Source organism: Electrophorus electricus, chromosome 1 (genome assembly GCF_041902795.1).
Source record: "Electrophorus electricus isolate QZ-2024a chromosome 1, ASM4190279v1, whole genome shotgun sequence".
Classification (NCBI taxonomy): Eukaryota; Metazoa; Chordata; class Actinopteri; order Gymnotiformes; family Gymnotidae; genus Electrophorus; species Electrophorus electricus.
Genome location: NC_137497.1, coordinates 19,156,221 through 19,171,220, shown reverse-complemented (window position 1 = coordinate 19,171,220; position 15,000 = coordinate 19,156,221). Strand labels below are relative to the sequence as shown.

The 15,000-nt window shown below is 40.8% G+C and overlaps 1 protein-coding gene and 1 long non-coding RNA gene across 2 annotated transcripts in view; both read right to left on the bottom strand.

Annotated features, from left to right (window-relative positions):
* Window positions 1-15,000, bottom strand: part of LOC145657437 (uncharacterized) — a 356,445-nt gene that overhangs the window by 323,452 nt on the left and 17,993 nt on the right. The gene's annotated exons all lie outside the window — the stretch shown is intronic.
* LOC145657435 (NLR family CARD domain-containing protein 3-like) overlaps window positions 1-15,000 on the bottom strand; it is a 72,900-nt gene that overhangs the window by 48,492 nt on the left and 9,408 nt on the right. Inside the window, 5 exon segments of the mRNA XM_081711962.1 lie at window positions 3,483-3,717; window positions 3,813-3,826; window positions 4,056-4,166; window positions 10,478-10,648; window positions 11,923-13,720. Of these exon segments, the coding sequence (XP_081568088.1) occupies window positions 3,483-3,717; window positions 3,813-3,826; window positions 4,056-4,166; window positions 10,478-10,648; window positions 11,923-13,720 (2,329 nt within the window).

Genomic DNA, 15,000 nt, shown 5'->3' with positions numbered 1-15,000 from the left:
CACAGAGATAATAGTTCTGTCTCTCTCTCTCTCTCTGTCTCACAGATAATAGTTCTGTCTCTCTCTCTCTCACACAGATAATAGTTCTGTCTCTCTCTCTCTCTCTCTCTCTCTCACACACGGATAATAGTTCTGTCTCTCTCTCTCTCTCTCTCTCTCTCTCTCACACGGAAAATAGTTCCGTCTCTCTCTCTCGCTCTCTCACACGGAAAATAGTTCTGTCTCTCTCTCTCTCTCTCTCTCTCACACGGATAATAGTTCTGTCTCTCTCTCTCTCTCTCTCTCTCTCACACACACACACAGACAATAGTTCTGTCTCTCTCTCTCTCTCTCTCTCACACAGATAATAGTTCCGTCTCTCTCTCTCTCTCTCTCTCACACGGATAATAGTTTTGTCTCTCTCTCTCTCTCACACGGAAAATAGTTCTGTCTCTCTCTCTCTCTCTCTCTCTCTCTCAAACGGAAAATAGTTCTGTCTCTCTCTCTCTCTCACACGGATAATAGTTCTGTCTCTCTCTCTCTCTCTCACACACACACACAGATAATAGTTCTGTCTCTCTCTCTCTCTCACACAGATAATAGTTCTGTCTCTCTCTCTCTCACAGATAATAGTTCTCTCTCTCTCTCACAAACACACAGATAATAGTTCTGTCTCTCTCTCTCTCACACACACACACACACACACAGATAATAGTTCTGTCTCTCTCTCTCTCTCACACACACAAAGATAATAGTTCTGTCTCTCTCTCTCTCACAGAGAATAGTTCTGTCTCTCTCTCTCTCTCTCACAGATAATAGTTCTGTCTCTCTCTCTCTCACACAGATTATAGTTCTGTCTCTCTCTCTCTCTCTCACACAGATAATATTTCTGTCTCTCTCTCACACACAGTTATTAGTTCTCTCTCTCTCACACACAGTTATTAGTTCTCTCTCTCTTTCTCTGTGTTCCACACACAGATAATAGTTCTGTCGCTCTCTCTCTCTCTCTCTCTCACACAGATAACAGTTCTGTTTCTCTCTCTCACACACACAGAGATAATAGTTCTGTCTCTCTCTCTCTCTCTCACACACAGAAAAGTTCTGTCTCACACACAGATAATAGTTGTCTCTCTCTGTCTCACACACAGATAATAGTTCTGTAGCTCTTTCTCTCTCTCTCTCGCAAAGATAATAGTTCTGCCTCTCTCTCTCTCACACACACACACACACAGATAATAGTTCTGTCTCTCTCTCACACAAACACACAAAGATAATAGTTCTCTCTCTCTCTCTCTCTCCATTTCAGACACACACATCGTTCTGGGCATTGAGAGTTCTGGTAAACTGGGATGTGATGATGTTGTCACTTCACCTTTCTTTTGTCTCTCTAGTTTGTTGACTGAGAGCGGCGGAGTGTTGATCATGCCTGTGGTTCCTTTTAGTTGTGCTGCCACAGCTACATCTGCCAAAGTCCATCTTTGCACATCATAGTTTCCTAATTTACACACCCTCTACCTGGACATGTCTAATAATCTAGTCTCTCTGTCTGCTGAGGTTCACCTACCCCTGATGTCATGACGTTACTGTCTCAGCTGCCATGGCTCCTCCCACCACCCCATGATGCCCCCTGTTGTAGCCCCCCACACCTCCACCCCACACAGCTACTTCCCCGCTGCCCTTCATGGATGATCTCATACAGGAAGAGTTTCGGTCATGTGCACACCGTCGGGACCAGACAAGGACTTCTAGAAAACCACACTAGACATTAATTGCTTATTGTTCCATATTTCTTTCTTTATTTTTCTCCATCTCACTACTTATTCTGCTCCTTATTGTCTATATTCTTACTACTGTAATGTCCGTTATTGTCCAGAGGACCCCACCAGTTTACAGCCCACCAGAACCAGTGCACCGAGGACACTGTCAGCACTGACATCCACACGTCTCTCACACATCTGGAGGACATGGACAGTTATGCTCCAGTGCTGTTCACTGATTACAGTTTAGCAGTCAACACAGTCACCCCAACCAAACTGACTGAAACACTCACCACTGGACTCACACCCTCCTTCTGTAAATGGGGCTGAACTTTCTAACAGACAGAATCAGTCAGTCAGAACTGGCAATGTACATCCAGCACAAGGACTGAGAACAATGGGACCCCCCAGGACTGCGTGGCCGCCCAGTATAACACCAGCATCATCAAACTGGTTTGACTGATCACTGGATGAGACAGCATACAGGAGGGAGGTGACAGACATGGTGACATGGTGTCATGACAACAATCTCTCCCTGAATGCAGACAAGACCAAGAAGATGATTGTTGACCCAAGGAGGAAGGAGAAGCAACAGCACACACCACTACAGACAGGAGAGATGGAGGTGAACTCCTTCACCTTCCTGGAGTTCACATCAGTGAGGACCTCACCTGGACCTACAACACACCCCACATCAGTGAGGACATCACCTGGTCCTACAACACACACACCCCACATCAGTGAGGACCTCACCTGGACCTACAACACACACACCCCACATCAGTGAGGACCTCACCTGGACCTACAACACACACACCCCACATCAGTGAGGACCTCACCTGGACCTACAACACACACCCCACATCAGTGAGGACCTCACCTGGACCTACAACAAACACCACATCATAAAGAAATCCCAACAGTATCTGCTGTGTCCTCTGTTTATGTACGATACCCAGCATGACCTGCAGGTTAACACTCTCCTGACATCAGAACTCTGAAAATGTTCAGCTCTTGTTCAGTTTTATTGACAACAGGAGGAAACGTGAAACTGAATCACATGAAAGACAAATCAACAACAAGCCAGCCACAACAAGTACCGATATACACAAAACACAATGCAGCAAACTTCACAGAGAATAACATTATCCACCAAATAATGATCTGTGATTACAAATAACAATACAATAAACTACACCCAACCACAATGTTTTCAAAAGGTATGAGATGTACGCAGACAACTGCATTAGCACGGCTATAATAACTACAATAACTATAATAACTACAATAACTAGAACTCTTGGAGTTGTATTCTCTCACTCTACGATCGCTACACACATAAACCGACTCGCTGCTACTGACACCCTGTGGTTCATAAATGAATTACAACTAACCTCAAAAAATGGAACAGAGTTTATAAACTCCTGACAGAACAGCATCTGTACTTCCTGAGGAGGCTGAGGAAATGTAGCATGTCAACTAAAACTCAGCAGTTCCTACAGGAGAATGATGGAGAGTGAACTCACCAGCCACCACAGTATGATATGGGAACTGCACTACTCAAGAATGGAAGACTCAGTTTTCATTATTTTCTCATTCTCACTCTTTCATAAACACACACAGACACCAACACAGAAACACATACGCACACCCACACACACACACACACACACACACACCCACACACATACACGTAAGCACACACAAACAAACCCACATACGCATGCACACACTAACGTTCCATACCTGAGAGTGTCCAGTCTGCAGTGGGGATCCTCCAGTCTAGCAGAGAGCAGCTTCACTCCTGACTCTCCTGGGTGGTTGTACGTCAGGTCCAGTTCTTTCAGGTGGGAGGGGTTTGACCTCAGAGCTGAAGCCAGAGAAGAACAGCCTTCCTCTGTGACCAAACAACCAGACAGTCTGCAGAAAGGAGGGAAACAGGTAGAGAGAGACAGAGAGTGAGATGCACTTCCAGAGCAGCCTGCATGGGGCAGCTAGAGAGGCTGGTAACTGTAGTGGAGGTTCCTCCACTCTCATCTCTCTCCGGCGTCCTCCATGGTAGATGGTTTTGTTCACTCTTCTCCAGATCGCTGCTGTCTGTGTTTATTTTTGCTCTTATTTTTATTCAGCCCTTCAGAACTCTAGTGCACTATTAACCTACATCAGAAGAACCCCAAAGCTGGACTTACACTGTGTGATTTCAGTGGTCTTATTAGACTGTTACATGTCAGACTGTATGAGATGATGCCAGTAAAATCTTGGCAGAATTCTACATCTGGCTGTGATAACAGGAGTAAAAATACTGTCACATTTCTGGACCTGTGACTCAGAGATAAAGTCTAAGAATCCTAAGCGATGCATACTTTTTTTGGAAGTTGCAAAGCTGATGCCAGACTTTCACAAGTGTCCTCAAGATTACAGATAGCTAGACTGCAAGTAGATACAACTGACAATACAATATAGTCTACAGTAGATACACTAAATATTACAATGTAAGTCACTCTGGATAAAAGCATCTGCCAAATGCTGTAAAAGTAAATATAAATGTACTCTTATGTGGTCATGGAACTGTCTTGGCTTTATAGGACATTTCTGAGAAATAGATATCCAAAATCAACCTGAATGAAACATGAATTCACCCAAAGGTATTATTATTTTAATAGGAGTTTATGAAAAATAGTAGAGTGAAATCTGTCCAAACTTACTCTGCTGATACTCTGCAAATTCAGTCTATACAAAATGAGTGCATTATTTCGCCTAAAGGTAGTTTGACTTTAATATGGATTTATGAACATTGTACAGTGAGTGTCCAAACTTACTCTGCTAATAGTCAAGGGCTTCTACTCACATGTGGTAGTGGAACTGTTTTTGCATTTTGTTAAAATTCAGAAAAATATGTAAAACTTCAATATAGATTTATTAATGATCTGGTGATGGCCAAGGGCCACCATTCAACTGGCAGTGGAATATTTCAGCGCTGGAGTTCCCCTGCCCTGCACATTTGCCACATTTCACTAGTGATGACCCCTGTTTCAGCTGGCCGTCAAGATCTATAATAACCTTCTGAGAAACATTATGTAGAAAAAGCATTTTCCACAATGCTTATTAAACTGTGTAAATATATTAGCAATTGTGTTTAATCTAATTATGCAATTAAAGTAGTTCAATCAAGTAAACTGTATTTTGTACTTTTAAATGTAGTAAACGTGCAAGTCCATCGAAGCTCTTAAAAATACAGCGAAATACCGTAAAATCGCGCATATAGCCGCAATGAATTTAAACCGCGGATGACTTGACCGTGAATCGCTAAAGCGCGGATAGCGTGATCGCGGTTGTAACCTAGTGACCACCTGTAACCTAGTGAACACCTGTAACCTAGTAACCACCTGTAACCTAGCTACAAGCTTTAAATGTGTTTAAACTGATGTAGGGGACGTGACTGATTAATACACAGCTGTACTTCATGAACACCAGATGTTATAAATCACATCCCCGTCAAATCTCCCGTCACACCCTCACCCTCCTCCCTCCTGCTCTCAACTACGTGAAGATCCAACCGCATTTCTCCTAAAGACTGTAACTTGATTGTTGCAAAGACAAGAAGTCCAATCTTGCTTATTGACGGTTTGGTCAAATTGTTGAGACTGTTAGCTGGTTAGATATCTGTGCTGAACAGTAAACAACTAAACAAATCAACATAGCTAGACTTTCTTTGCTAACATTAGCTAGTTAGCTGTTATCCATGAATGACGATCAGAGATTCAGTGAAAAACTCACACAGGCTTTACCTGTCTGTCTTAGTCCATCTACTTTTACTTTTTGTCTGTCCCTTTCTGATATTTTCCTTTTCTCTTGGAAATCACCATAGCAGCAAATATCCTCCAATTCCAGTTTGAGATTTTCTGTCATTTTCATGATCCACTACAGTTCTCTTCACCTCAGTAAGTTAAAACAGCTCCCCTGATGCTATTGGCCACTGTAATGACGTCATTCAATATTCTGCCGCCCCGGCCGTCCTACCACATATGTGATTGGATAAAATTACTGTCAATCAAAATGAGAAACTTGTCACTCATATTTCTGTTACTGCTGGAAACAAGTGCTTCTTGGATATTCATGTAATTACTACCTTTATTTTTTTCAAATGGTACAATTAAAAAAATTTGTGGAGTGTTTTTATTGTACCTTTTGACATTTTTTAATACGTCAACATAGACTTCCTAAAAACACAAGGGCAACAATCACAAGGTTATTACTGTATTTCTAGACCAAACTGTTTTCTGCTGTTTCGTGTGCTCCCAGTTTTAGTTGAGAAAAATATTAGGAACATTATCTTCACTACATATAATGGTGTTATACTGTTTCTGACCATTCTGGTGCCCTACACACACCCAAACACACCCTACTGCTACCACACTACAGTTACAGTGAAACTACAAACACTCCATAACTGCAGCCTGATAAGATTTAATAGACAGACTGAACACAGGCATGCTAATAGAACACAGATTTGTACCTTCAGTTTCCAGAGTTGGCTCTGTCCTAGTACAATTCCCCCAAGTTATTTGAGCCAGTGTTGGGTAGTGTAGTCTATTGTGTGGCTGTGTATATCAACATAAAATATTGTGGGTGTAGAAGATTACTGTACATTCACTGAGTGGATTTGAGCTTGTTACATCTACTACTGTATTTTCTTTTCCCTCTTCTGGTTTAAACCTGAAGACAGGTTTGGGGTGGAGCAGGTGTTGGATTTGGTTTTTATTCTGTCTTATACTCCCCATAGAGACAGATGGCATGTTTGTAGATCTCTATTACTTTTTTGTAATAATGGTTTGTGCTCAGAATAAAGTGTCTGTTGTGGTCTCTCCCCCTACACTGGCAAATAACAGAGATGTATAAAGGTTGGTATCTCTCTCTAATCATCTGCAGCTGAAATAACCAGCAACTAAAAATGGCTGCCTCCAACACTCCAAACACTAAGATAAAACTGATGATTTTCTTCATAATTTGTGAACCCTAAAGACGGCCATGTTACTATATTGTGTGGGATGTAGCTTGGACACATATTAATGTGCAACATATTAAAACTGTAGCATAGCCATTGTATTAGAGTGTTGCTATGAACAATGCATTAAATAAGAGTTTTACACATTTTTTCCGTTTTTTTTTTTAACAGAACAGTGCCTTGACTCTCCCACTATTTGTATTTTATATCTTTTCCCTGCAAAACACCTTCACTATTGTTTCTGAACTTCTGAGCCCTCCAGACATCTTGTGGTTTTAATTCTTTTCTGTGGTCAGTGTTTGTTCTCCTGTATGGAGGAAGCAGAAAGACAAGGAGCACAGCAAGGGGTCCAGTGCGGAGCACATTCCATCAGTGGTGGTCACACACAGATAATAGTTCTCTCTCTCTCACACACACAAATAGATCTGTCTGTCTCTCTCTCTCTATTTCCCACACACACACAAACTCACAGATAATAGTTCTGTCTCACACTTACAAATAATAGATCTGTCTCTCTCTCTATTTCTCTCTCAAATGCATGCACACACACACACACACACACACACACACACACACACACACACACATACAGATAATAGTTGTTTCTCTCTCTCTCAAACACAAACATACAAATAATAGATCTGTCTGTCTCTCTCTCACTATCTCTCACTCTCTATTTCAGAGACACACACACACACACACACACACACAGATAATAGTTCTCTTTCTCTCTCAAACACGTCGATAACAGTTCTGTCTCTCTGTCACTCACCCAAACACAGATAAAAGTTCTCGCTCTCTCCCCCTCACACACACACACACACACACAAACACACACACACACACACACACACACACACACACACACACACACACACACACGCACACAAATAATAGTTCTGTCTCTCCCTCACACACACACACACATACACACACACACACACACACACACGTTTCAATTGAGGTGAAGCATTATAAACAGTAAATGAAACATACTTGTGTCAATCTGTGTAATAAACAAGATTTCAAACAGTAATTATATTGGTCTTGAACTAAACAGTGTGAGGTCTGCTTTACTGTGTATAAACAGTAGTCATATTGGCTCTGAACTAAACAGTGTGAGGTCTGGTTTACTGTGTATAAACAGTAGTTATATTGGTCCTGAACTAAACAGTGTGAGGTCTGGTTTACTGTGTATATACGGTAGTCATATTGGTCCTGAACTAAACAGTGTGAGGTCTGGTTTACTGTGTATATAGAGTAGTTATATTGGCCCTGAACTAAACAGTGTGAGGTCTGGTTTACTGTGTATAAACAGTAGTCATATTGGTCCTGAAATAAACAGTGTGAGGTCTGGTTTACTGTGTATATACAGTAGTCATATTGGCCCTGAACTAAACAGTGTGAGGTCTGGTTTACTGTGTATAAACAGTAGTTATATTGGCCCTGAACTAAACAGTGTGAGGTCTGGTTTACTGTGTATAAACAGTAGTCATATTGGCCCTGAACTAAACAGTGTGAGGTGTGCTTTACTGTGTATATACAGTAGTCATATTGGCCCTGAACTAAACAGTGTGAGGTCTGGTTTACTGTGTATATACAGTAGTCATATTGGCCCTGAACTAACAGTGTGAGGTCTGGTTTACTGTGTATAAACAGTAGTCATATTGGTCCTGAATTAAACAGTGTGAGGTCTGGTCTACTGTGTATAAACAGTAGTCATATTGGCCCTGAACTAAACAGTGTGAGGTCTGGTTTACTGTGTATAAACAGTAGTCATATTGGCCCTGAACTAAACAGTGTGAGGTCTGATTTATTGGCTGGGAAATACTTTTAGCACCAAATGTCCAGTTGAGGCCTGCAGAACATATTTATTGGGGGGACAGATGGGACCAGAGGACATCTTGTGGTGACACACTAAATGGCCTTACAGCACACAGGAATTTCAGGGTACACAAGTTAATACAGTGGTAAAACCACTATTATAGTGTATAATAAACTACATACTGTTTAATTCCTTATCAGATTATGATATTCACATGAGGTCAGTCAGGGAATTAATTAACCCATAAGATTACAATTTGAATGAATCATCACCAATAAATCAAGGGTGTGGGTTACATAAACATAAATATTATTACTTGAGAAAGGTTTCATTTCTGTCCAGCACTTAATATTTTATATCACTTACAAGTATCTTCCATTCTTTGATTCATCCCCTCGAAAAAGGTTGTATTTCAAGATTTCAAAAATTCTGTGTGTGGTTATAATTCTACATTTAGTTATAATTCTATAGTTATAATTCTTCTATTCTATTAGTTATATTGCTACATTTGGTTAGAATTCTACATGTGGTTATAATTCTACGTGTGGTTATAATTCTCAAATGATGAATTATGGGTGCAGAAATGTCTGATCTAAAGTTCTGATGTAATACAAAACACCACACATGCTATGCACCACACACACACACACACACACACACACACACACACACACACACACACACACACACACTTCACTCCTTCTCTCCTCCTAATCTCCTGATTACTGATTACTGTGTCTTGTGTGTCTTTCTTTCTCTCTTGTAATTAAGTCCACAGGTTCACTCATCCAGTGCTGAACATTGTTCCTCACTACTGTGTTCAGATGTCCTGAGTTTACTGTCAGCTGTCTACTCAGTTTCTCTCTCTGCTGACTCCACGTCTTCTACCATCACTGTTCTATTTTAGTTTGATGTCTCTGGCTTGATGAAAAAATTAGCAGCCAACATTCACTCCTAAGTCAAGCTAATATGATGTTAGCGTGAGGTATCTAGGTGTAGTAATCAACATTATACTGTAACTTGGCAAGCTTAAGGTTACTAATATTAGTCAACTACATGTTTCATAAAAACACCTGTGGAGAGAGATCACAGGTTTATCTTAAGGAATAACCAATAAACCTTTCAGGTCTATTGAATGAATATTAACTTGTTGCGTTCTTTCCTCCCGCATGGCTGTCAGTTCAGCTCATCTCAACATGTGTTGAACACACAGTGTAAATCATAATGAGAACAGGGTCTCCCACCCAAAAACACAAGGGAATCATGTGATTGTAAAAGTGTCCTGCAATGTGCCCAGAACCTCAATGGTTCAGCTTTAAATGTTTTAATTAAGATTTTAAGGGCTTTTATTTGCAGAGAGATTAGAATGACTGATGTTTACAGTGTTTCCATACATAAACTAGATAAAATCACTCAGTGAAAATCTTACATTAAAACACTTCATTTTACAACACAGCTGTTGGAGTTTCTGAATATATTCATCCTGTAAGACATTTTGCAAAATTTCTGTGCTCAGGTGACCAAAAATGCAGCTTGTGGACAAAATGCCAAAGCGCCTAGTTGAAGCAGCATTGTAATAAATACACCTGTACATGTGGACAAGGACTCATCTGTGTCTTCTCTTTACAATGTTATATTTCTCTTCTAGACTTGAAAATCTGCTTATGCATCACAAATGTAACTCTTTGTCTCCACAGTGTGGTCATTTAATGAAATGCAGCAAGGTTTGAACAGAAAACTATATTTAGAAATATTTAGAGAAGAGAACTTTATAATATAATATAAAAGTGTACATTTCCTTGCATTGCCTTGCCTGGCAATGTTTGTTTAATACTGTACTATAAGGGAGTTGACACTGACCTTTTTAAAATGGCTCTTTTTTTACATTCAAAAATAGTCACAGAAACTCACCTGAGAATCTCCAGTTTACAGTGTGAACTCTTCAGTCCAGCACAGAGCTGCTCCACTCCTGAATTCTGCAGGTCATTATTATTCATCTCCAGCTCTCTCAGTGAGTTTTCTGTTTGTAGAACTGATGTGAGAGATTTGCAAGACTCTTCCGTGAGACCACAGCCAGATAGTCTGTAAAAGAGTAAATACAGTAAATACATTTTCAGCCTTTGAATTTTACAAACACAGCAACATTTCAACATTACCGTGTCTTCATCAAAGACAAAATGGACAAAGACATGACAAATAACATTCATTAGCAACCTAAGACAGGTGACCAAATAATGGATGGTTGGTTCATAAGTCAGTGAATGGCAGTTACCATAATCAGAGTCCAAATATCAAAATATCCCACCTTTAACACCATAACAGGAAACAGAACAAGTTTTGTTTACAGTTCTGACTGAGTACAACTTGAGCAATTGAGGGGTAAGGGCCTTGCTCAGGGGCCCAGCAGTGGCGGGGCTTGAACCAGCAACCTTCTAATTAAAAGTCAAGTACATACAGAGCTGAAGGTGTAGTACTGGAATCAGTTGGTGTTAATGATGTTAGTTTATTTTGACTTAAACCTATTTACAACTAGATTATGACAAATTGCCTTGGTAAAATATTTAAACAATGAAAATGTTTCAGATGAAGTCATATTAACACCTACACCTTTACATAGTGTTTCAGATGTAGTCATATTAACACCTACACCTTTATAATGTGCCCAATCACCATCATCGGCTCTAAAGAAAACCTGTGATAAAGTTTGAAAACTGCCATCAGTGTGAAATATATATATGTGTGTGTGTGCGCGCATGTGCGCACATGTGTATGCATTGGTCATGCTCATCCTTGTGCACTTTTCTCTGTATTGGTCAGTAGTGGTTGAACTGTAATGTTGGTCAGAAAGCTGAACTGATAGTTCATATTTGAATCCTTTTGTATGTTACACTGTGGTGTGGTGTGGTGTGTGTGTGTGTGTGCACGTGTACACACTGATAGTTCATACTTATACTTGAACTCTTCTATATGTTACACTGCAGCACATTTTCTCTGACTGTTTTACTAAAAGTGTGAACTATAAACACCGTTGGCCACTGTTTTAAATGTAGGACCATTCTCAACACACAGACACACAACTACCCATGACATCAAATATCATTTAACCATCATTAATACGTTTAGACTAATGAATCACTGGATTGTATTGAATCACTGGACAGTGTTACTACATTCCAATGTTCCACAACTTTATGGTTTAACTTAAGCACCTGGTGATGGGATCTCTCTATCCTGCTCTCTCTCTAATGTTCTCTCTCTCTCTCTCTCTCTCTCCTTTTCATTTTTCACAGAAGACCTTCTGAGTCAAGCACATCCAGTGCTACACCCACTGTTCATCTCTAAATGAAAATACTCACATGGCTTTTCTGGATGCTTTGACCACTGGCAGCATTCTCAGCAGACATTCCTCTGATGGGTCATATTTCCTCAGGTCAAACTCATCCAGCTCCTCTTCAGAGTTCAGCAACACAAACACCAGAGCTGACCACTGAGCAGGAGACAGTCTGGCTCTATGACAGTTAGCTCCTCTGCTCAGGTATGTTTGGACTTCCTGCACTAGTGAATGATCATTCAGTTCATTCAGACAGTGGAACAGATTGATGGATTTCTCTGTAGAGGGACTGTCACTGATCTTCTTCTTGATGTACTTGACTGTTTCCTCTCTGCTGTGAGAGCTGCTTCCTGTCTGTATCAGTAGGCCTAGTAAGAGAGTCTGATTGGACTCCAGTGAGAGACCCAGAAGGAAGCGGAGGAAAAGGTCCAGGTGTCCATTTTGACTCTGTAAGGCCTTGTCCACTGCACTGTTGAGGAAGACAGAAATTGGGGTTTTGGAAATACTGAAAAATCCAGAGTATTTCTGTTGCAGCACATTGGTGTTGGTGGAGATGAAGGACATAAACACATATACAGCAGCCAGAAACTCCTGAACACTCAGATGTACAAAGCTAAACACCTTCCCCAGCTGTAGCTCAAACTCCTGTCTGAAGATCTGAGTGCACATTCCTGAATACACTGTCATTTCTCTGACATCAATGCCACTGTTTCTCAGGTCTTCCTCATAGAAGATCAGGTTGCCTTTTTCTAGCTGTTGGAGAGCCAGTTTTCCCAGTGCCAAAACATGTTTTCTCATGTGACGTGGGTGAGTGGTACCTTTTTGTCCTTTCATACTTCGTCCATACTTTTGATCCTTGTGTCTGAGCTGAAAGATCAGGAAGTGTGTGAACATCTGAGTCAGAGTCTTGGGGATTTCTCTAATCTCTGCTTCACCTAACATTCTCTCTAAAACAGTGGCTGCAATCCAACAGAAGACTGGAATGTGGCACATGATGTAGAGGCTTTTTGATGACTTCATGTGTGTGATGATTCTATTGGCCAGGCCCTGATCACTGATTCTCTTCCTGAAATACTCCTCTTTCTGTGGATCACTGAACCCTCTTACCTCTGTTACCTGATCAACACACTCAGGAGGGATCTGATTGGCTGCTGCTGGCCGAGAGGTTATCCAGAGGAGAGCAGAGGGAAGCAGATTCCCCTTGATAAGGTTTGTCAGCAGCACATCCACTGAGGTTGACTCTGTTACATCCCACAATCTCTCATTGTTCTGGAAATCTAGAGGAAGTCTACACTCATCCAGACCATCAAAGATGAACAGAATTTTGTAGTATGTATAATGTTTAGGTTTTAATTCACATGTTTCTGGGAAAAAGTGATGAAGAAGCTCCACCAGACAGAACTTTTTCTCCTTCAGCAAATTCAGCTCCCTAAAAGGAAGTGGGAATATGAAGAGGACATCCTGATTTACGTTTCCTTCAGACCAGTCCAGTATGAACTTCTGCACAGAGACTGTTTTACCAATTCCAGCCACTCCTTTAGTCAGCACCGTTCTGATGGCTTTGTCTTGTCCTGGTAAGGGTCTAAAGATGTTACTGCATTTGATGGGTGTCTCCTGTGTTGCTGGTTTCCTGGACGCTGCATCAATCTGTCTCACCTCATGCTCATTATTAACCTCTCCACTCCCTCCCTCTGTGATGTAGAGCTCTGTGTAGATCTCATTCAGAAGTGATGTGGTTCCCTGCTGTGAGATTCCTTCATGAATCTTCTGACATTTGTCCCTCAGTTTGAATTTGAGCTTTCTGTGGCAAGCAGGGGCCAGTTCTGATAAAAGAGAAAGACAACAGAACACATGCTAATCTCTTTTAGATTCAGATTCATTCATAAAAGACTCATTACAGGAGTTACAGGAAAAGAGATAAACAGATTGTTATAAATAGATTGTTTATTCCTGCTAGATTGGCCATGAAACTTCCAGTGGTAAATCTTAGTCAATTCAGGGACTGACAGCCTTAAATTTGAAGATTGACAAACATTGTATTATACATTATTTTGTTGATAATATTTACTGGTTATCAATAACACCGAATGGTCAGTAGTTAGAAACCAGCTGAGGTTCCACCACACACATTGGTAACCATCACCTGACTGAGGAGATCTACAACCCAGACTGGACAAGGAGGGGAGGGGCGACAACCTGTGATCTGTGAGATAGGACCTGTGTTCTAATGTGATCTGTGAGATAGGACCTGTGTTCCAATGTGATCTGTGAGATAGGACCTGTGTTCTAATGTGATCTGTGAGATAGGACCTGTGTTCCAATGTGATCTGTGAGATAGGTCCTGTGTTCCAATGTGATCTGTGAGATAGGACCTGTGTTCCAATGTGATCTGTGAGATAGGACCTGTGTTCTAATGTGATCTGTGAGATAGGACCTGTGTTCTAATGTGATCTGTGAGGTAGGACCTGTGTTCTAATGTGATCTGTGAGGTAGGACCTGTGTTCTAATGTGATCTGTGAGGTAGGACCTGTGTTCTAATGTGATCTGTGAGGTAGGACCTGTGTTCTAATGTGATCTGTGAGATAGGACCTGTGTTCCAATGTGATCTGTGAGATAGGACCTGTGTTCCAATGTGATCTGTGAGATAGGATCTGTGTTCCAATGTGATCTGTGAGATAGGACCTGTGTTCCAATGTGATCTGTGAGATAGGACCTGTGTTCCAATCTCAGTTCCAAAGAATAAAGTGACACTTTCTTTGAAGTGATGCTTTTAACATTAAATAAATGCTCAAAAGACCCCCAGTAACACATCAGTGATGTAACAGAAGTGACACATCTGAAGACATTCAGTAGATTAATTAATTCAGTAGTGTTTTAATTAACTCTTTAAATAAAATCTGTTTATAATCTGATGAATTCATTATCTTTTCACTTTATTTGGAGTATCAAAGCTCATGTCTGCAGGTGTGAACTTGAGAACATATAACAGGAATAATACATACTCAACAAGATGTTGTAGACATGAAGTTGACAGCTGGATTTTAACTGGATTTTGGATAGGGTTTGAGGCATGATTAGGGCCAGGGGGAGAGATAGGATTAGA